The 24,038-nt window shown below is 40.4% G+C and overlaps 1 protein-coding gene across 1 annotated transcript in view; it reads left to right on the top strand.

Moving 5' to 3' along the window:
- The window catches only part of LOC133574480 (poly [ADP-ribose] polymerase tankyrase-1-like), a 309,074-nt gene that overhangs the window by 215,835 nt on the left and 69,201 nt on the right, over positions 1 to 24,038 (top strand). The window contains exons 8-16 of the mRNA XM_061926639.2: positions 10,886 to 10,952; positions 11,058 to 11,244; positions 12,124 to 12,245; positions 12,416 to 12,507; positions 12,710 to 12,788; positions 18,624 to 18,795; positions 19,381 to 19,460; positions 20,733 to 20,878; positions 21,001 to 21,166. Coding sequence (XP_061782623.1) covers positions 10,886 to 10,952; positions 11,058 to 11,244; positions 12,124 to 12,245; positions 12,416 to 12,507; positions 12,710 to 12,788; positions 18,624 to 18,795; positions 19,381 to 19,460; positions 20,733 to 20,878; positions 21,001 to 21,166 — 1,111 coding nt within the window. The remainder of the gene's footprint in view (positions 1 to 10,885; positions 10,953 to 11,057; positions 11,245 to 12,123; positions 12,246 to 12,415; positions 12,508 to 12,709; positions 12,789 to 18,623; positions 18,796 to 19,380; positions 19,461 to 20,732; positions 20,879 to 21,000; positions 21,167 to 24,038) is intronic.

Below are 24,038 nucleotides of genomic sequence, written 5' to 3'. Positions count from 1 at the left end.
TTTGTTGTCAAAATGAGATAAAGAAGGAGTGACATAAAACACGTCTCTCTGTGGCAGCGTCGAAGAAAGTTACACATGTAAACCAGGGATGCCCACTTTCTCAGCAGGCATGCTTTTTATCAAATGACCAAGTGAAGGGGATCTATCTCATATACATACATACATACCTACATACATATATATCTATACAGGTAAAAGCCAGTAAATTAGAATATTTTGAAAAACTTGATTTATTTCAGTAATTGCATTCAAAAGGTGTAACTTGTACATTATATTTATTCATTGCACACAGACTGATGCATTCAAATGTTTATTTCATTTAATTTTGATGATTTGAAGTGGCAACAAATGAAAATCCAAAATTCCGTGTGTCACAAAATTAGAATATTACTTAAGGCTAATACAAAAAAGGGATTTTTAGAAATGTTGGCCAACTGAAAAGTATGAAAATGAAAAATATGAGCATGTACAATACTCAATACTTGGTTGGAGCTCCTTTTGCCTCAATTACTGCGTTAATGCGGCGTGGCATGGAGTCGATGAGTTTCTTGCACTGCTCAGGTGTTATGAGAGCCCAGGTTGCTCTGATAGTGGCCTTCAACTCTTCTGCGTTTTTGGGTCTGGCATTCTGCATCTTCCTTTTCACAATACCCCACAGATTTTCTATGGGGCTAAGGTCAGGGGAGTTGGCGGGCCAATTTAGAACAGAAATACCATAGTCCGTAAACCAGGCACGGGTAGATTTTGCGCTGTGTGCAGACGCCAAGTCCTGTTGGAACTTGAAATCTCCATCTCCATAGAGCAGGTCAGCAGCAGGAAGCATGAAGTGCTCTAAAACTTGCTGGTAGACGGCTGCGTTGACCCTGGATCTCAGGAAACAGAGTGGACCGACACCAGCAGATGACATGGCACCCCAAACCATCACTGATGGTGGAAACTTTACACTAGACTTCAGGCAACGTGGATCCTGTGCCTCTCCTGTCTTCCTCCAGACTCTGGGACCTCGATTTCCAAAGGAAATGCAAAATTTGCATGGTTGGGTGATGGTTTGGGGTGCCATGTCATCTGCTGGTGTCGGTCCACTCTGTTTCCTGAGATCCAGGGTCAACGCAGCCGTCTACCAGCAAGTTTTAGAGCACTTCATGCTTCCTGCTGCTGACCTGCTCTATGGAGATGGAGATTTCAAGTTCCAACAGGACTTGGCGCCTGCACACAGCGCAAAATCTACCCGTGCCTGGTTTACGGACCATGGTATTTCTGTTCTAAATTGGCCCGCCAACTCCCCTGACCTTAGCCCCATAGAAAATCTGTGGGGTATTGTGAAAAGGAAGATGCAGAATGCCAGACCCAAAAACGCAGAAGAGTTGAAGGCCACTATCAGAGCAACCTGGGCTCTCATAACACCTGAGCAGTGCCAGAAACTCATCGACTCCATGCCACGCCGCATTAACGCAGCAATTGAGGCAAAAGGAGCTCCAACCAAGTATTGAGTATTGTACATGCTCATATTTTTCATTTTCATACTTTTCAGTTGGCCAACATTTCTAAAAATCCTTTTTTTGTATTAGCCTTAAGTAATATTCTAATTTTGTGACACACGGAATTTTGGATTTTCATTTGTTGCCACTTCAAATCATCAAAATTAAATGAAATAAACATTTGAATGCATCAGTCTGTGTGCAATGAATAAATATAATGTACTAGTTACACCTTTTGAATGCAATTACTGAAATAAATCAAGTTTTTCAAAATATTCTAATTTACTGGCTTTTACCTGTGTGTGTGTATATATATATATATATATATATATATATATATATATATATATATATATATATATATATATATATTTACTGGCTTTTACCTGTATGTATATATATATATATATATATATATATATATATATATATATATATATATATATATATATATATATATATATATATATATACAGGTAAAAGCCAGTAAATTAGAATATTTTGAAAAACTTGATTTATTTCAGTAATTGCATTCAAAAGGTGTAACTTGTACATTATATTTATTCATTGCACACAGACTGATGCATTCAAATGTTTATTTCATTTGAATGCATTTTTTGGATCATCTAATTAAGACATATATATATATATATATATGTCTTAATTAGATGATCCAAAAAATTGTGCTCGATACCGTGGTAGAGCGCAATATATGTATGTGTGGGGGAAAAAAATCACAAGACTACTTCATCTCTACAGGCCTGTTTCATGAGGGGTTCCCTCAATCATCAGGAGATTTTAATAGGAGCATTCACATACCATGGTTTATATAGGGCACAGAACGGGTAGGTACAGGCAGGCGTAGGGGCGTGGTGATTGGCTCATGTGTTACCTAGGAGGTGTTTCCGTCTGTGACGGCATGCTGATACAATTTCGCTGCGCTTGTTGAGGGATGACAGGTCTGGGCGGTATATAATAAACAGTTTCTCTTTTAAGCATAGGTTGCATCTTTTATTACCACTGTTGTAAGGTGTGCGGGTGCAAGAATTTGCCATGTTATTGAATATTCAACATTATTGTCTTTGAGGTTCCAAATGTGCTTGCTGAGTTCTGTAGTATTCTGCAGGCTTTGGTTCCTGAAAGAAGCCTTGTGATTGTTCCATCTGGCTTTGAACTCTCCCTAGGTTAATCCTACACACTGTTTATTATACACCGCCCAGACCTGTCATCCCTCAACAAGCGCAGCGAAATTGTATCAGCATGCCGTCACAGACGGAAACACCTCCTAGGTAACACATGAGCCAATCACCACGCCCCTACGCCTGCCTGTACCTACCCGTTCTGTGCCCTATATAAACCATGGTATGTGAATGCTTCTATTAAAATCTCCTGATGATTGAGGGAACCCCTCATGAAACAGGCCTGTAGAGATGAAGTAGTCTTGTGATTTTTTCCCACACATACATATATATATATATATATATATATATATATATATATATATATATATATATATATATATATATATATATATATATATATATATATATATATGTGTGTATATATATATATATATATATATATATATATATATATATATATGTATATATATATATATATATATATATATATGTATATATATATATACAGTATATATGTATATATTTATATATATATATATTATATATAAATATATATATTATATATAAAATAGTTGTTTTGTGTTCACATATTCAAGGTGTTTAATAAAAATACAAACATTTTTAACACTTTAACACATGTAGATTTCCTTCTTTCATGAAGACAAGAACATAAGATGGTGTGTTTCCTTATTCTCATGACTTGCATTGATTGAAATCAAATAGGATTCACAGTTGTGCTGATAAACTCCACAACTTCAAATTTACATTAGGGAGAGGGGAAAAAAAGTCCTCTTCTCTTTCCAACACAACATGAAAGTGGTTGTTTTTAGCTTTTTATTTGTCCATTTTCATACTTGTTATACCCTTTATAAGAAATTCATTGGCGTTAACTCCGTAGCTTGCTAGCTTGTATGCGCTAGTTTTCTGACACTTTTATTTTGTTAGCGCAGGCAAGATGGAGCACTTTTATTGTGAAAACAGGAACTGTGCGGTCGGTCTTTACACTTTTGACACCCGGTACAGAGAGAGAGTCTGTTGAAATAAAAAGTGCTGACGGTCGTCTTTTTTTCTTCATACAACACAACTACGATTCGTTCATGGACCGCCAAAATTAGGAGGACAAAATGGCGCTTGCCAAATACTCTCATCAGTGAAGCATGAACACAAACATATTAAACATTGGGCTTTCTAACAATTAGGAAGGTATGTGTCATGTTTGTCCTCCTACAGACACCATGTTAAAACTAAAAATATATTGTTTCCCCGCATCTTTTGTCATTTTCATAAATCTTTTAAAAAGCTCCAGGGAGCCACTAGGGTGCTAAAGAGGAGATGATTGAGATATTTTTTTTTTTTTTTTAAACATTTTTTAAAGGTTCAAGATGTTTATCATAATTGTTCTTCTTTGTGCTTTGTAAACACTTGCAGTTTGAACAGTCTCTTAAACTGAATCATATTAGTGTTTTGTTTGATTTCCTTGCTTAATCATTCCATAATTTAATTCCACATATGGATATTCTAAAGGTCTTAAGTGTTGTACTCACATACAAATGTTTTAAATTGGATTTTCCTCTAAGGCTATATTTCTCCTCTTTTTTTGAGAAGAGTTGTTGTACATTCTTGGGTAGCAGGTTCTGCTTTACACATAATTTTAGCTGTTTGCAAATGCACCAAATCGTTGAATTATAATAATTTTAATTAAATATATAAAGGGTCTGTATGTTCTCTATATCCAACATTATGTATTATTCTAATTTACTTTTTTTGTAACACCGTTAGTGAATGAAGCGAACATTTGTAGTTGTTTCCTCATATGTCTGCACAATTTCTACACTTTTTGTCTCCTGAGATGGCGGCGCCCTGATGGGCTGCGGCTTGCATGGTAGTATAGTATAGAACAATTTGGCAAAAATACCGGACAATTCTGTAAATTTCATGGCTGGCTTACAGCGTGGACACTCCGTGGTCACATACGACCGCCAGACAATTCTGGATGTGGATAGATCGGGCCGTTTCGGACTGAAAGATGCGTGTACGTTGGACCTCCTCGCTAGCATGGGAATACTTCGCCGGCTACATCCAGCGGCCTTTGACGCAGCAGAGTCAAGTACCAGCGGGGACCGTCAACAGAAGACACGTAAGCGGTGTGATCGGAAGCAGAAGCGGGGATGCCGAGCGGGGCTAACAACAAAGCTAAAGGCTAATCCCCACAGAACGCCGCTTCCTTCCATCCTGCTTTCAAACGTTCGCTCCCTGGAGAACAAACTGGATTACCTGAAGCTGGATTTAAATGCAAGACGCGAGATGAGAGACTGTTGCGCCATATTTCTAACAGAAACGTGGTTGAAATCATCCGTTCCGGACGAGGCAGTATGCATCGAGGGGCTAACTATGTTTCGGTCGGACAGGAGCAGAACTCTCACTGGTAAATCCCGAGGCGGTGGTGTTTGCATATACGTCAATATTCACTGGTGCAACAATGGGAAGATAGTATCACGTCACTGCTCTCCTGATGTTGAACTATTAACTATAAAATGCAGGCCATTTTATTTACCCAAGGAATTCAGTGTTATGATCTTCACAGCAGTGTACATTCCCCCCCAGTGCTAACACCAAAGAAGCTTTGAATGTTTTGTACTGCTCCATCAATGAACTTAGGGACGGCGTGGCGAAGTTGGTAGAGTGACCGTGCCAGCAATCGGAGGGTTGCTGGTTACTGGGGTTCAATCCCCACCTTCTACCATCCCAGTCACGTCCGTTGTGTCCTTGGGCAAGACACTTCACCCCTTGCTCCTGATGGCTGCTGGTTAGCGCCTTGCATGGCAGCTCCCGCCATCAGTGTGTGAATGTGTGTGTGAATGGGTAAATGTGGAAATACTGTCAAAGCGCTTTGAGTAACTTGAAGGTAGAAAAGCGCTATACAAGTATAACCCATTTATCATTTATTTATAAACTACACATCCAGAGGGAGTTTTCATCGTGGCAGGGGATTTTAATCAAGCTAACATGAAAACCGTTTTCCCTAATTTCCATCAATATGTGAATTTTGCAACCAGGGGTGGAAGCAAGCTGGACTTGGTGTATAGTAATATGAGACAGGCGTATAAAGCTGAACCACGCCCCCACCTCGGCTCCTCAGACCATCTATCTGTGATGCTAATTCCTGCATACAAGCCCCTGCTGATCAGGAAGCCTCATTGACTTCCGAAGCTGTTACAGAACCTGGAGGTTCTGCTTCGGAGGCTGCGGAACCTCTTTCTAGAGTCCAGCAGTGAAAACAGTCCTTGGTGGGGTTGGGAGGAGTCTCTGCAGATTTTCTGAGCCCTGGTCAGGCAGCGGCTTTTTGCGATCTCCTGCATTGGAGGAAGAGGAGTCCTGATGATCTTTTCTGCCGTCCTCACCACTCTCTGGAGAGACTTCCAGTCTGAGGCATTGCAGGCTCCAGTCCAGACAGAGATGCTGTTGGTCAGCCTAAGCAGAAAAGCCCAGACTTCCCTCTCCCCAGCCACTTCGTCCAGCTCCTCCCGGGGGATCCAGAGGCGTTCCCAGGCCAGCTGGGAGACATAGTCTTCCCAACGTGTCCTGGGTATTCCCGTGACCTCCTGCCGGTCGGACGTGCCCTAAACACCTCCCTAGGGAGACGTTCGGGTTGCATCCTGAGCAGATGCCCGAACCACCTCATCTGGCTCCTCTCAATGTGGAGCAGCGGCTTTACTCTGAGTTCCTCCCGGATGACAGAGCTTCTCACCCTATCTCCCGGTGGAGGAAACTCATTTCGGCCGCTTGTACCCGTGATCTTGTCCTTTCGGTCATAACCCAAAACTCATGACCATAGGTGAGGATGGGAACGTAGATCGACCGGTAAATTGAGAGCTTTGCCTTCCGGCTCAGCTCCTTCTTCACCACAACGGATCGATACAGCGTCCGCATTACTGAAGACGCCGCACCGATCCGCCTGTCGATCTCACAATCCACTCTTCCCTCACTCGTGAACAAGACTTCTAGATACTTGAACTCCTCCACTTGGGACAAGATCTCCTCCCCAACCTGGAGATGGCACTCCACCCTTTTCCGGGCGAGAACCATGGACTCGGACTTGGAGGTGCTGATTCTCATCCCAGTCGCTTCACACTCGGCTGCGAACCGATCCAGTGAGAGCTGAAGATCCTGGCCAGATGAAGCCATCAGGACCACATCATCTGCAAAAAGCAGAGACCTAATCCTGCAGCCACCAAACCAGATCCCCTCAACGCCTTGACTGCGCCTAGAAATTCTGTCCATAAAAGTTATGAACAGAATCGGTGACAAAGGGCAACCTTGGCGGAGTCCAACCCTCACTGGAAATGGGTCCGACTTACTGCCGGCAATGCGGACCAAGCTCTGACACTGATTATACAGGGAGACAGTCCGATACCCCATACTCTCTGAGCACTCCCCCCGGTTGAATGCCTTCTCCAAGTCCACAAAGCACATGTAGACTGGTTGGGCAAACTTCCATGCACCCTCAGGGACTCTGCCGAGAGTATAGAGCTGGTCTACCGTTCCACGACCAGGACGAAAAACACACTGTTCCTCCTGGATCCGAGGTTCGACTATCCGGCGTAGCCTGCTCTCCAGTACACCTGAATAGACCTTACCAGGAAGGCTGAGGAGTGTGATCCCACGATAGTTGGAACACACCCTCCGGTTCCCCTTCTTAAAGAGAGGAACCACCACCCCGGTCTGCCAATCCAAAGGTACCTTCCCCGATGTCCACGCAATGTTGCAGAGTCTTGTCAACCAAGACAGCCCCACAGCATCCAGAGCCTTAAGGAGTTCCGGACGGATCTCATCAACCCCCAGGGCCTTTCCACCGAGGAGCTTTTTAACTACCTCGACAACCTCAGCCCCGGAAATAGGAGAGCCTACCACAGATTCCCCAGGCACTGTTTCCTCATAGGAAGACGTTTTGGTGGGATTGAGGAGGTCTTCGAAGTATTCCCTCCACCGATCCACAACAGCCGCAGTAGAGGTCAGCAGCACACCAACCTCATCATACACGGTGTTGACGTGCACTGCTTCCCCCCCCTGAGGCGGCGGATGGTGGTCCAGAATCACTTCGAAGCCATCCGGAAGTTGTTTTCCATGGCTTCCCCAAACTCCTCCCACGTCCAAGTTTTTGCCTCCACGACCGCTGAAGCCGCACTTAACTTGGCCTGTCGGTACAGGTCCGCTGCCTCTGGAGTCCCATGTGCCAAAGGGACCCGATAGGACTCTTTCTTCAGCTTGACGGCATCCCTCACTGCTGGTGTCCACCAGCGGGTTCTAGGATTACCGCCACAACAGGCACCAACCACCTTGCGGCCACAGCTCCAATCAGCCGCCTCGACAATAGAGGCACGGAACATGGTCCACTCGGACTCAATGTCCAGCGCCTCCCTCGTGACAATGTTCAAAGTTCTTCCGGAGGTGGGAATTGAAACTCTCTCTGATAGGAGACTCTGGTAGGCGTTCCCAGCAGACTCTCACAATGCATTTGGGCCCGCCAGGTCTGTCCGGCATCCTCCCCCACCATCGGAGCCAGCTCACCACCAGGTGGTGATTGGTAGAAAGCTCTGCCCCTCTCTTCACCCAAGTGTCCAAAACATGAGGCCGCAAATCCGATGACACAACTACAAAGTCAATCATAGAACTGCGGCCGAGGGTGTCCTGGTGCCAAGTGCACATATGGACACCCTTATGTTTGAACATTGTGTTTGTTATGGACAATCCGTGACTAGCACAAAAGTCCAATAACAAAGCACCACTTGGGTTCAGATCCGGGTGGCCATTCTTCCCAATCACGCCTCTCCAGGTTTCACTGTCGTTGCCAACATAAGCATTGAAGTCCCCCAGCAGAACAAAGGAATCACCCGAGGGAGCACTCTCCAGTACTCCCTCAAGGGAATCCAAAAAGTGTGGGTACTCTAAGCTGCCGTTTGGTGCGTAAGCACAAACAACAGTCAGGACCCGTCCCCCAACCCGAAGGCGGAGGGAACCTACCCTCTCGTCTACTGGGTTAAAGTCCAAGGTGCAGGCTTTGAGCAGGGGGGCAACAAGAATTGCCACCCCAGCCCATCGCCTCTCAGAAAGGAGGCATACAAACTTTCTGCTGTTTAAATGAATTATCAACAGTTTGTTGTCGATTTTAATGTTTTCATATATTGTTTGTTTGTATAACAAAAACATTTATTCTTGGTATGAAAAAAAAATATTTGTTTCGCGATCTATATCCTTATCTAATTCCGGTCTATTGTGATCCATGCTGCTGAAGGTTTTCAGTTCCATATATTCCTGTTCAGCAATTTTTTGTGTTACTCTATGAATGTCCGTAAGTGTAGTTGAGTGTGTACCTGAGCACAGCTCTTTTGTTCGGTAATCCCTTGGAGCATTGTAATTTTGTATTTGAATGTTGATGTTTGATTCCGTCAGACACCATTATCGTTGTTGTTTTGGTTGCTATGGGAGTTTCAATATTCGTCCAGATCCTTGATGTCTTTGACAACTATTACTCTTGCTTCTGGACTCCCATTCAGTTTGATGGAGATGTTGCTATTGGCGCTCCGAGTTCCCTGAATTTTCCTCCGTTTCCTCAAGTCTTGGCTTTCTTGGTGAGTTCAGCATTGCGTTTCGGGAGGTGCCAGTTTTGGATATCCTGTTGGAAAGCTTCACGATGATGACTGGTGTGGTGTTGTTACCTTTTCCATTCAGTGAAATGCAGGCATGAATTGTGTTAATATCGACATCAATTCCCTTTGATTGCAGAAAGTTGACCACTTGTTGCCTTGTAGAAGCAGCGTCCATGTTGTCTGGTTTTCCTCTGTTGTCAACTGCTCTTGCATAGGTTTGAGGGTTGATGTGCAGCCCTGCAATGATGATGTCATTCTGTCGTATATAAACTGATCCATTTCCTCTTTGGTGTTTTCTAAAACACTGATATTCCCCAGATTGGTGACACCTTGTTGTGTGGCTGTTGTCTAAATGCAGCCATATCCTCCCTGAAGTTCTTCAAATCAGTGTTATCTAGTGTTAACATCTTGGTGCAATGCTTCCATCTCTAGTTTAATGTTGTTCACAACACTGCTGTTGTCCCAATGGGTATTGTCTTGCTGCTTGGCATTCAACTGTTGGCCCAATGTTGCATTCTCCTCTTTCAGCATCTCTATCTCATGTTTTAATGCTGTGTCTTCTCTGAACTTTTTCGTTTCCATCACTTCATCACGATATTCTGTTCTCTCTCTAATAATCTGTTCTTGGAGACTTGCGACATATTTTTGTACACAATTGATAATCTGTTCATGGAGATTGTTGACATTGCTTTGTACCTCATTTACATCATTTTGTAGAGTTCCTATTAAAGCTTCTAAGTCCGGTTCCACTTCTGGCAACACTGTCCTGCTCCGTGGACGACTTCTTGTCGTGGTCATGGTCATGGTCATGTTTTTCAGCAGCAGGAACTGGGAGACTAGTCAATATAGTACTAAGATGAATGCAGCAATGTACGTAGACATCCTGGATGAAAACCAACACTTCTCATTCAAGCTGATGGAGCTAGAGAGGTTCTGCAAAGAGGAATGGGCAAAAGTGCCCAAAGATAGGTGTGCCAAGCTTGCGGCATTGTATTTAAAAATACTTGAGGCTGTAATTGTTGCCAAATGTGCATAAACAAAGTTTGTGAGCAAAGGCTGTGAATGGTTATGTACATTTTTTATTTTTACATTGGTATTATGTGTAGAATAGTGAGGACAAAATGAATTGTGCAGTTGCATCTCCACACCCCAAGAGGAAATGTGCAAAAAGTGAAGCTCTGTGAATACTGTCCGGACACAGGATATATCGTAAACATTTACATTTACAATATTGTATATCTGGATGGTACACTGGCTTATGAATTGATGTAATTGAAAATACAGTTACATTTGATCTGACATTATTATTGAAACAACAACTTGTAAGGCGTATTTACTAATATAGAATTAATTGTAGATTATATATTAATTTTATTGTACCAATGTTACGTGCTGCTGTTGTCTTCTGGGCCGTCATGGCCGGTTTGATTCTTCAGCCAGTGTCCTCACATCCAGACATTGGAGCTCTTTACTTAGATCTGGTGTAAACTAAGGCGAACAAATCATGGGACTGACTTGCTGTGACAGCTACACATACTACTATAGTATCATTAACAATTGTTGTAGAATGTTCTGTGAGATGCACTGTACTCATCTTTTTATGACTGTGTCTTCACAGTGGTCTGGTGCCGCTACATAACGCCTGCTCCTATGGACACTATGAAGTCACTGAGCTGCTGCTAAAGGTGAGACAATCACACATAGAAGCAACAATCAATCTTAATAATATCCTGACAATCTTTTCACTTAAACTTGCATTTTTCTTCGGACGTTGTCGTATTTCTTTCCAGCATGGTGCCTGTGTAAACGCCATGGACCTGTGGCAGTTCACCCCACTCCATGAAGCAGCATCCAAAAATCGTGTGGAGGTATGCTCCCTGCTGCTGAGCCATGGGGCTGACCCGACCTTGCTCAACTGCCACAGCAAGAGCTCTGTGGACATGGCGCCTACACCTGAGCTGAAGGAGAGGCTCTCATGTAAGCACACCACTTATTTACATGCCAAGTACAGTTTTTTGGCCACTGAACACGAAGAAACCTAGAAGTGTAGTCTGCTCATAGAAAGAAGGGCAACTGTCAGTGTCCTGAATAACGTTTGTTTTGAAAAATATTGCAAGTATCAAGTAAAACAAGTGTCAAAAGAGCACATTTCCAAAAACAAGTAGTACTACTTGAGGGTGTAGCTGTACCTGTTTGCATCTTTCAATTACTTTTATTAATTAATTGATTGCATAGTTTAACCAACACATACCTGTATTTTATGTAGGTTGGAAGCTTATGATGCTTCATAGTAAATGGTAATGGTAAATGGGTATAGCGCTTTTCTACCAAAGCGCTTTGACACTATTTCCACATTCACCCATTCACACACACATTCACACACTGATGGCGGGAGCTGCCATGCAAGGCCCTAACCATGACCCATCAGGAGCAAGGGTGAAGTGTCTTGCTCAAGGACACAACGGATGTGACGAGGTTGGTAGAAGGTGAGGATTGAACCAGGAACCCTCAGGTTGCTGGCACGGCCACTCTCCCAACTGCGCCACGCCGTCCCCAGTAGGTTGTTTGTAATGTTTTGGGCCATGGGTATGACATGTTTCTTCTTTTGTTGGCCCTCTCACAGAACTTAAAAGTCATGTTTTTGAAATTACAGTACCCTGCAGTATCATTGCAATCTGAAAATATGATTTGTCTGAACTTTTTAAATGCTCATTTGTCTTGGGTTTTACTATTTTGCACTCCTTAGATTCGCAAGTCAGATGAATTCAAATGTTAGTCTGAGTTACAAGAAAACCATGGCAGTCTTTTTAATTCAGCTGACATGTTAACATTTTATTTGTGTGTCTGTGTGTGAAGATGAGTTTAAGGGCCATTCACTGCTTCAAGCTGCTCGGGAAGCTGACATGGCCAAGGCGAAGAGGAGCCTGGCGCTGGAGATCATCAACTTTAAACACCCTCACACACATGAGACAGCACTGGTAAGGCATTTAGGAAGCATGAACATGCACTGATTTTTTTTTAAGTAGCTGCAGGGTTGTACTTACAGTAGATAAAATGTTTGTGTGTGTGTGTGTGTGTGTGTGTGTGTGTGTGTGTGTGTGTGTGTGTGTGTGTGTGTGTGTGTGTGTGTGTGTGTGTTTGTTTTTAGCATTGTGCAGTTGCATCTCCACACCCCAAGAGGAAACAGGTGACAGAGCTGTTATTACGAAAAGGAGCCAATGTCAATGAGAAGAACAAAGAGTAAGTGCTGCCCAGTAATAGCACTGATTTTTCTTAGCAAATACCACAAATATCATCCAATCTGGTTTTTGCTCTGACATATAGCAATGGTGCCTCAAATGTTTGAGCATAAAAAATGCTGCAGTTACAGTGACACTCTTGCTTTGCCACAAATAACCATTGTTGAAAACATAACATCTTCCTATGTTTCCCTCTCTTGTAGTTTAATGACACCTCTCCATGTGGCTGCTGAGCGAGCTCATAATGACATTATGGAGGTGCTTCAGAAACATGGTGCCAAGGTAAATTTTTGTTCCTGAATTTGTGCCTTTTATCAGCTTTGTTTGCTTTACTCCCACCTTTTACAGAGTTACAATTTCTATGTGCTTTGTATAACCCCCATAATATTCTCTATATTAATGTATGTATGTATGTATGTATATATATATATATATATATATATATATATATATATATATATATATATACATACATACATTATGTGTGTGTGTGTATATATGTGTGTGTATGTAGGTGTATATATGTATATACATACAAAACCCAAAACCAGTGAAGTTGGTACGTTGTGTAAATCGTAAATAAAAACAGAATACAATGATTTGCAGGTCTTTTTCAACTTATATTCAATTAAATACACTGCAAAAACAAGATATTTAATGTTCAAACTGATGAAAATAATCATTAACTTAGAATTTAATGGCAGAAACACATTGCAAAAGAGTTGGCACAGGGGCATTTTTACCGCTGTGTTACATGGCCTTTCCTTTTAACAACACTCGTTGGGAACGTTTGGTAACTGAGGAGACCATTTTTTAAGCTTTTCAGGAATTGTTTCCCATTCTTGCTCGATGTACAGCTTAAGTTGTTCAACAGTCCGGGGTCTCCGTTGTCGTATTTTAGGCTTCATAATGTGGCATAATGGCATTGTCTTGCTGAAATAAGCAGGGGCGTCCATGAAAAAGACGATGGATGGATGGATGGATGGATGGATGGATGGATGGCAACATATGTTGCTCCAAAACCTGTATATACCTTTCAGCATTAATGGTGCCTTCACAGATGTAAGTGTAAGTTACTCATGCCTTTGGCACTAATACACCCCCATACCATCACAGATGCTGGCTTTTGAACTTTGCACCTAGAACAGTCCGGATGGTTCTTTTCCTCTATGGTTCGCAGGACACGAAGTCCATAGTTTCCAAAAACAATTTGAAATGTGGACTCGTCAGACAACAGAACACTTTTCTACTTTGCATCAGTTCATCTTAAATGAGCTCGGGCCCAGCGAAGCCGGGGACGTTTCTGGGTGTTGTTGATAAATGGCATTGGCTTTGCATAATAGAGTTTTAACTTGCACTTATAGATGTAGCGATGAACTGTAGTTACTGACAGTGGTTTTCTGAAATGTTCCTGAGCGAGCCTCTGTGGTGCTATTCTTTACACACTGAAGGTCACGGGCATTGCCGCGTACGTGCAGTAATTTCTCCAGATTCTCTGAACCTTTTGATGATATTACAGACCGTAGATGGTGAATTCTCTAAATTCCTTGCAATAGCTCGTTGAGAAATGTTGTTCTTAAACTGTTGGACAATTTGCTCACACATTTGTTCACAAAGTAGTGACCCTCGCCCCATCCTTGTTTGTGAATGACTGAGCATTTCACGAAAGCTGCTTTTATACCCAATCATGATACCCACCTGTTCCCATTAGCCTGTCCACCTGTGGGATGTGCCAAATAAGTGTTTGATGAGCATTCCTCAACTTTCTTAGTCTTTTTTGCCACTTGTGCCAGCTTTTTTAAAACATGTTGCAGGCATCAAATTCCAAATGGGCTATTGTTTGCAAAAAATAACAAAATTTACCAGTTCGAACGTTAAGTATCTTGTCTTTGCAGTCTATTCAATTGAATATAGGTTGAAAAGGATTTGCAAATCATTGTATTGTGTTTTTATTTACAAATTACACAACGTGCCAACTTCACTGGTTTGGTGTTTTATACTTTTTCACAGTGATATTGTGATTGTATTGTATATATTTTTTTTGCTCTCAAGTGACACGGATTTGATTTTTTTTGCCAGTCTAAATGCTCCAAAGTGCTTCAAATCAAATCATTGTATTTTGTTTTTATTTCCGATTTACACATTTATATTGTAGCGTCCCGGAAGAGTTAGTGCTGCAAGGGGTTCTGGGTATTTGTTCTGTTGTGTTTATGTTGTGTTACGGTGCAGATGTTCTCCCGAAATGTGTTTGTCATTCTTGTTTGGTGTGGGTTCACAGTGTGGCGCATATTTGTAACAGTGTTAAAGTTGTTTATACGGCCACCCTCAGTGTGACCTGTATGGTTGTTGACCAAGTATGCGTTGCATTCACTTGTGTGTGTGAAAAGCCGTATATATTATGTGACTGGGCCGGCACGCAAAGGCAGTGCCTTTAAGGTTTATTGGCGCTCTGTACTTCTCCCTACGTCCGTGTACACAGCGGCGTTTTAAAAAGTCATACATTTTACTTTTTGAAACCGATACCGATAATTTTGAAACCCATACCGATAATTTCCGATATTACATTTTAAAGCATTTATCGGGCGATAATATCGGCAGTCCGATATTATCGGATGTCTCTAATGTATATATTAGGGCTGTCGAGTGACTACATGTTTTAATCTGATTTATCACACTTTAGATCTATGATTAATCATGATTAATCACAGGTTATTATTTGCTTGCATAAATAAAATTTGCTTAAGAAAATACCCTAATATTTGGATACAAATGCAATTTTGTAGTCAGAATGTCAGACGGGAACACGTTCTAAATGTTTTACTGAACTGCAAGTCATTGATTTGCTTAAAACTCTGTGACAGTAAGTATAGTAAGAATTGATTGCACATTTTTGTTTTCCCTTGTCTTAAATAGAAATACTTCCTGCTTACCTTGACATAATATAAATACACGTTTCTTTAACAGGAGTCCGTCGTGCTTAACTTAAACCAGAATAAATTCAGTGTTCAGCTTTATGATAGAGGAGGTTTCCAACTTTCATTACTATGAAAACTATTTTGGCAAAAAGAGTGGTGAGATATTTGTTTCATTAATATGACTGGCAACAAATAAATTGTGTTTTATATATAAAGGAGATCTCTTCTTGTCTTTATGCTATTTTCTGTAATTTGTCATTAAATAAAAGCATCACACACACAATCATAGCTCAGTGCAGTTCAGTTTATTTAAAAAACCTGCCTACAATACAATTACGATGTAATGCATCACATATTTAAGCAGAGCTTATTTAATCCTACCCCTTTTCATATCATAGCAGTTTTATCCCATGTCTTTGTTCTCTGTAACAAGAAAGTGAATGAATAAATAATAAACAAATTAATATACCATATGTAAGTAAACAAATATTAAAAACATAAATAATCATTATCTCTTTAAAAAAAAAAAACGGGTTCAAGATATGTATGCTAATTGTTCTTCTTTGTACTTTGTGAATAGTCTGTTAAACTTAATCATAATATTGCTTTTTTTTTTATTTGCTTAATCTATTATATAATTTAATTCCACATACTGATATGGTAATCGTCTTAAAGGAGCCATATGTAAAAATCTGTCCAGAAATGGTACTGCAATGACGATCAAAATTCTGTAGTGCCCTCCCCCTCTCTCTGACTGAGGTTTCCAGATATGCAGCCGAAACCAGCTTGATCGACTGGGCTACTCCAAGGAACTTTAAACTTCCACTGCCTCTTACTAGGGGTTGAAGTGCTAGGACCATAATAGCTGAACAGACAAGAGTTTTGTCAATAACAAATCTCCAACCAACACATTTTACACAGAATTAGGCTATTTTCAGGAAAAAGTATATCATGCCTGCGTACAATATCACAACAAATGGCAATTATATGGTTATTGTCAGCACTATCAGAAAACAAAGACTAAAACGAACTACAACCAACGCTAGCAATGGTTACACTGGTGAAAATAAGTAGAGCATGCTTAACAGCCTAATGTACGCCCAAAACTAAAGAGGAGACATTTTACCAAGCTATGCCTATAGGCTACTTTTTCAATCGTTTCAGATTGCCATATAACTTGGTACAACTTTGCAATATGCAAACACAAATGAGGAATTACTTTATCATGTGATTTGGCTGTCTCCATATGTTTCACATTGCCATGACAGCCGTGCTAATGTTGGAACCCATTTCCTCAGCGTATCAGCATATTGAGAACGAAATAGGCACTGACACTACCCATATCCACATAGGTTTTATTTGTCGAAAATATATTTTGCCCTTTCTGTTGGATTACACATCGACATACAGGCTAACAGGGGAAATATATGCCCGTTAGCCTGTATGTCGATATACTATATTTTGATGTGTCATTGACCGGGCTAGCATGCTAAGCATTCGTTGCACGAACATACTAGCTTTGTTAGACAAGATCATAGACTGTATTGGACAATATAGTTTTTACATACATTAACAAGTTTGGTGTCAGATGAAAAAATCTTCTCTGCCTTCAATCGTCTCCATCTTTCAAAGGCATCCCGATACAGATCCTCGTTTTGTTTTTGGGTTTGTCATTAATAAGTTGAGAATCGTAACGAGGCCTTTTGGATTTACTAAGGTCTGACATGTTTAGTAACTTTACCAGTGGCAGTAGCTAGACAACCTGTATCTGGCAACCTGGATGTGACACACTCACGGACATCGACATGAAGTGAAGTGAAGTGAAGTGAATTATATTTATATAGCGCTTTTTTCTCGTGACTCAATGCGTTTTACATAGTGAAACCCAATATCTAAGTTACATTTAAACCAGTGTGGGTGGCACTGGGAGCAGGTGGGTAAAGTGTCTTGCCCAAGGACACAACGACAGTGACTAGGATGGTGGAAGCGGGGATCGAACCTGGAATCCTCATGTTGCTGGTACGGCCACTCTACCAACCGAGCTATACCGCCCTTGAATGTTACTACTTCAACATTGAAATTAAAATGAAAACATAATAGGATTTCAGGGCAGTAAATCAAATTTTGAAATGAGCATATGAAAATAACATGATTTATTAATGCCTTTTGACATATCAGGGCCATTTAATGATGACTTGACATTAAATTATTACATATGGCTCCTTTAAGTGTTCTACGTGCATACAAATGTTTTGAATTAGATTTTCCTCTAAGGTTATATTTTTTTTCTTTTGTTGAGAAGAATTGTTGTACCTTCTTGGGGAGCAGGTTATAGTTTGTTTTGTACATCATTTTAGCTGTTTGCAAATGCACTAAGTCGTTGAATTTCAATTGATTGATTCAATAAATAAAGGGTTTGTATGTTATCTATTTCCAACATTGTGTATTATTCTAATTGATCTTTTTTGTAACACCGTTAGTGAATGAAGTGCACATTAAAGTGGAATAAATTACATGCCACTAATAGTTTTAACTTGCCACAGACTGCTCTTTTCCTACCGAAGGGTCCAAACTGGATGTGTAATATTCTCATTGAATGACGACGTGTGCTCAAACTCGGACCAACTGCATTTAGTGACGAAACAAACACTCTCACATAAATATTGCGCTTATTGCAACCATAAAGAGCAGAACACTTATTTTTTTAACTTTTATACACTTAGTTTAGTTATCCGCTGCACTGACAAGATGACTGCTCCCTGTGCCAAACTGCCGTATCAAAACTGGCGTGTGACGTCATGATTTACCTTTTTCTTCTACAGGGCGCACCAACCCTGGTTTGTAAGTGGCTCTGTTGGCCACTTACTTAATAAAAATACTGGAGAAAGTGTGTCCCTTGAAAGCTCAATACGGAACGCATACTTTTGTTTCTGAATACGGGATGATTCTGTGTTTCAAAGGATGTTTGGCAACCCTATTTAAGTAGCGTTCATGCTAAATAATCGAATTCAGTTTGTCTACTGCATTTTTTTCCGCTTGTGTTAGTTCTTAAAAAGGAAATTCTGATATTGAAGTACAATTATATGTTACTGGTAATTATAGCACAAGTTCTTCAACAGTTGTATTGTTTATTTTCATCTTTGACAAAAAGATATTCAAGGGCCGTTATACTACAAAAAATTGAATTCCGAAGTGTTTGCAGGTGAACGCATTGGACACACTGGGTCAGACGGCCTTACACCGCGCAGCAATGGCAGGCCATCTGCAGACCTGCAGGCTGTTGCTAGGATACGGAGCAGATGCCTCACTGGTATCGCTGCAGGGCATCACTGCTGCTCAGATGGGAAATGAGGCTGTTCAGCAGATACTCACTGGTAGGGTTTGGGTATTTCTGTAGGTGTGTATTTGCAGTGCTTTTGTTGTCATGCACTTCTGGCAATTAGAGATAATCAGGAAGGAATTTGTCATAGTGACAATCCAGTTTGGTTATTAGTTTTAGGGCAAAAGGAGCTATCTCATCAGTTTCTTGTGGGTGGAAACATCACTCGGTATGTACACATAAAATGTAGTTATTTTGCATTGTCGCCTTCCTTTAGCAGATTTTCTGACCCTTTTAACACCATTACCTATCGATACGATTCCATTGGTGCTCAAAGCATACTGAATAGATACTATAGGGCTCTAGTCACTGGTTGAGCAATTTCATACGTTGTAGTTTATAAACATTTGATGATGAACAACAAGAATATCACACAAATAAACTTGCTAACTTTTGCTGGTTGCTATGCCTTTGCTCTGGAAGCTGCAGTATTATAGTTCATTGTCTCCAGCTTTTTGCATTGCCTGTTTTCTTGCTACCCTTAGTCTAGTTTGAAAATCAGCAATGTTGTTTATGGTCAAAGACTCTTTGTAAGTGTATCGAAATATTTGGCCTCATTTTCTTCTGTTCTTCTCTGCAGAGAACGTTCCAGTAAGAAACTCAGATGTGGACTACAGACTTCTGGAAGCTGCGAAAGCTGGAGACTTAGACACAGTCAAGGTAGTTTAGTTAGATATATTTTGTATTTTTTGCAGACATTTTAACATTTAGTATATGTTCACTTTGCCTTTTGGGCTTTGAAAGGCTTTGGCTGAATGTCTTTTTTTTGTACAAAAAAAAAAGATTTGCAGCATTGATTTTTTTTTCCTTCTTTTTTTTTTTTTTTTTTTACAAAGCTACCTTCCGATTGATTACTAAGACAGCCGACAATATTTATTTCCTTTTCAGATAGAATAAGCTCTAATGGCTCAAAGAGACAGTTGTCACGTCTTCTTGTCAAGCTAAGTAAGATGTCCATTAACTAGGTCTGGAAAAGGAAAATTGTATTTATGATACAGTATTTTCATCAACAGCAGTGAACCATGTTTCTGATGCAGTGTCTCACTGCAATCAACCTGAATAGTCTAGTTGTGATAAAATCGATGCCCTAAGAGTACTATTACCTGGATGAATCAGAAATTTTACAGGCTGTATTTGAATTTATGCTTAACCTAGGTTTATACAACTTGACATAATGAACACTATCTCAATCTTGGTGGTTTGACAGAGGAAGCAAGTTACTCTCTGTCCTGTTCTTGCCTGTGGTTGTTCCTTTGTACAATATTCCTACTTTTTCATAGGGAATAGAATAAAATGGATGATTGTGGCGACTTGCCCAGTGTGTACCCTGCCTTCCGCCAAGTGCAGATGGGATGGGCTCCAGCGCCCCCGCGATCCCAAAAAGGGACAAACTGTAGAAAATGAATGGATGGGTTGGTTCTGTGTCTGGCTTTTGGTGTGTGTGTCATGATAAAAAATAGTTATTCTATCAGATGTTTAGGAGGGTGACTATCAGAGACATATTGTATATTAAAGATTATAGGTAGGAAATAATGAAAGTGCAAAAAAAATAGTTTAAATATATTTTTTATCTATTTTGTGTCATTTATATTTGGGTTTGTGATACTGTATCTCTCATACTTTTCCAGTTGAACATTAAGAAACCATGAACCTACCATCCTTACTCCCTGAACAACTTTTTTTCTGGAGAATATTTTTTGTTTTCTGTTCACCCCAGACTGTTTACTCTCTCACTGTAAACTCTAAAAACTAAAGTTAACCAAACAGATTTAAAAAATATTATTTTTTCTTTACTTTTCTCAAGCTGCTGTCCCTCCGCTAAAGTCTCCTGGCACCTCTCCAGGGAGAGCCACCTTACTCTTCAAACAGCCCTCTACTTTATTTCAAAAATCCAAAGAGTTCTCTCATAAATCTTCCATTCCTTCTCTGCAGTCTCTGTGTACGGCACAGAATGTGAACTGCAGAGATCTGGAGGGACGACACTCCACCCCTCTCCACTTTGCTGCTGGCTACAACAGAGTATCGGTGGTGGAGTACCTGCTGCATCACGGGGCTGATGTGCACGCCAAGGACAAAGGGTATGTATGACAAATAAGTCATAAAAATAAGCATTTAAGTGTAAATTTCAGCGTATAAGATCAATGTTACAAGATCACTGTTGTAAATGAATGGGACCTCAAAGTGTTCTATCCTTTTGCAGGGGTCTAGTTCCTCTCCATAACGCCTGCTCGTACGGTCACTACGAGGTGGCTGAGCTGCTGGTCAGACACGGCGCCTCGGTCAACGTGGCTGACCTGTGGAAGTTTACACCGCTTCATGAGGCTGCAGCTAAAGGCAAATACGAGATCTGCAAACTGTTGCTAAAGGTAGGATGTAATCTATATATAGGGTGGTCAATATGGGCAAACGCGCCGCAATGTCCACAATCAAACCACCAAAACACATCCAATTTGAAACGCACAGCAATATCGGAAAAAAAACACACAAAACCCCCACATCTAAACCACACATGCAATACAGGGAAAACACAATTCATTAAATGTGTAGCTTTATAATGTTGTTTTAAAAATGTTTTAATAATCACAAAAAGTGTATCCATGGCAGGCCGCTACAAAAAAATCCATAACCCAAACAATTAAAACATAAAGAAAAGTTTTGTTGTTGTTGTTTTTTTATGTTTTGGAATACAGTTAGTGACACTTCACCTTGTTGTTCTTAACCATAAAGCCAAAGCCTACTTTTGGGCCGCGAGTGCCCCTTTGAGAGACGCCAAAAAAATTGCTGTTTTTCAGCTGTGGTCCGTAGGGGCCACAGCGGTACTCAGTTGTAATTAAATGTTCCACCACTTGTGGCAGTAATGACAATCTCAAGCAAACAGAAAAAGTCTGGAGCTAAAGTCACAGAGACGTTTCTTTGACGCAAAAATTATAACTGAAGTGGTGAAGTTGTATTTTTATTTGTACTTTAATTTTATTGACAGTTACGACAGGGGCGGTATAGCTCGGTTGGTAGAGCGGCCGTGCCAGCAACTTGAGGGTTGCAGGTTCGATCCCCGCTTCCGCCATCCTAGTCACTGCTGTTGTGTCCTTGGGCAAGACACTTTACCCACCTGCTCCCAGTGCCACCCACACTGGTTTAAGTGTAACTTAGATATTGGGTTTCACTATGTAAAGTGCTTTGAGTCACTAGAGAAAAGGGCTATATAAATATAATTCACTTCACTACGATAAGAAACAAATTCATTATTATTTTAGTTCATCTATTTTAGCACATAATTTTCTGTAAAAAAAAAAGAAAAAAAAAAAAGGTTATTTATGAATCCTTTTTTATGCAGAATATTTGGTTAGTATTTATTTTTCTAATCAGCCTGACCCAAGCCTAAGATTTATGTATTAAATAAATAATAATCTTTGCGATTAACACGTTTTTTCTATCATTTGACAAGGACATAAACTAAGTAGGTTTCAAGATAATTTGATTATTAATTCAATGTGAAAATTTGAGTGGGCCCCGCCCTCTTTGTAGTGCAAAAGTTGGGCCCCGAGGTCAAATGTTTATAAACTCATGGTCTATCTTTTTTGTTTTAGAATTAAGAATATGAGGTTTGAGCAACGGGCTTCCGTAGTTAGTCAGCATGCACACACACACACAGTAGCGTGTGTGCTGCAGGTGACTCATTGAGGAGTGCAAACTTTGTGGTCAGTGTTCTTCATAATTTGGTGAATATATGCCTGTTAGTAGAAATGCACTTGCTGTTTCATGTCAAAAGTGTTTTGTTAAAATCTCCTTTGAGAAACATTTATACAAGTTCGCTCTGCTGATTTTCGTTAGCCTGTAAATGAGCTGGTCCATTGTATGTTAGTATTAAATTAGAGCTAACCTTCATCCTGTATAATTGTATTTCTTGTTTATTTAACATGAGTTCTGCATGTATGTGCACTTCAAATGTGTATTAACAGGGCGTAGCGTGGTGGGCACAACGGCTGTGCCAGCAACTGGAGGGTTCCAGGTTCCTTCCCCGTCTCTGGCCATCCAAGTCGTTGCCGTTGTGTCCTTGGGCAAGACACTTTACCCTTGTTCCCAGTGCCGCTCACAGTGGTGAATGAATGATAGGTGGTGATCGGAGGGACCGTAGGCGCAAATTGGCAGCCACACTTCCGTCTGTCTACCCCAGGGCAGCTGTGGCTACAAATGTAGCTTACCACTACCAACTGTGAATGTGGAGTGAATGAATAATGGGTTCTCACTTCTCAGTGAGCGCTTTGAGTATCTCGTCGATAGAAAAGCGCTATATAAATCTAATCCATTTTTATTATTATTACATATCTATGTGTATGTATATATTTGTATGTATATATACATATATATATATATATATATATATATATATATATATATATATATATATATATATATATATATATGTATATATATATATATATATATATATATATATATATATATATATATATATATATATATATATATATATATATATACAGTCGTGGTCAAAAGTTGTAAAGACTTGTAAAGAACATAATGTCATGGCTGTGTCAAAGTCATATTTTTTGTGATAGAGTGAATGGAGCACATACTTGTTTGTCACAAAAAAACATTCATGAAGTTTGGTTCTTTTATGAATTTATTATGGGTCTACTGAAAATGTGACAAAATCTGCTGGGTATACAAAAGTATACAAACAGCCATGTTAATATTTGGTTACATGTCCATTGGCGAGTTTCACTGCAATAAGGCGCTTTTGGTAGCCATCCACAAGCTTCTGGCAAGCTTCTGGTTGAATTTTTGACCACTCCTCTTGACAACATTGGTGCAGTTCAGCTAAATTTGTTGGTTTTATGACATGGACTTGTTTCTTCAGCATTGTCCACACGTTTAAGTCAGGATTTTGGGAAGGCCATTCTAAAACATTAATTCTAGCCTGATTTAGCCATTCCTTTACCACTTTTGACGTGTGTTTGCGGTCATTGTCCTGTTGGAACACCCAACTGCGCCCAAGACCCAACCTGTGGGCTGATGATTTTAGGTTGTCCTGAAGAATTTTGAGAAAATCCTCCTTTTTTATTGTCCCATTTACTCTCTGTAAAGCACCAGTTCCATCGGCATCAAAACAGGCCCAGAGCATAATACTATCACCACCATGCTTGACGGTAGGCGTGGTGTTTCATCTGACATCACATGGACAAAGATAAGACCTTCTGGAGGAAAGTTCTGTGTTCA

Source organism: Nerophis lumbriciformis, linkage group LG32, assembly GCF_033978685.3.
Source record: "Nerophis lumbriciformis linkage group LG32, RoL_Nlum_v2.1, whole genome shotgun sequence".
Lineage (NCBI taxonomy): Eukaryota > Metazoa > Chordata > Actinopteri > Syngnathiformes > Syngnathidae > Nerophis > Nerophis lumbriciformis.
Note: the sequence above shows the minus strand (reverse complement) of the source record. Positions and strands in the feature narration are given on the sequence as shown.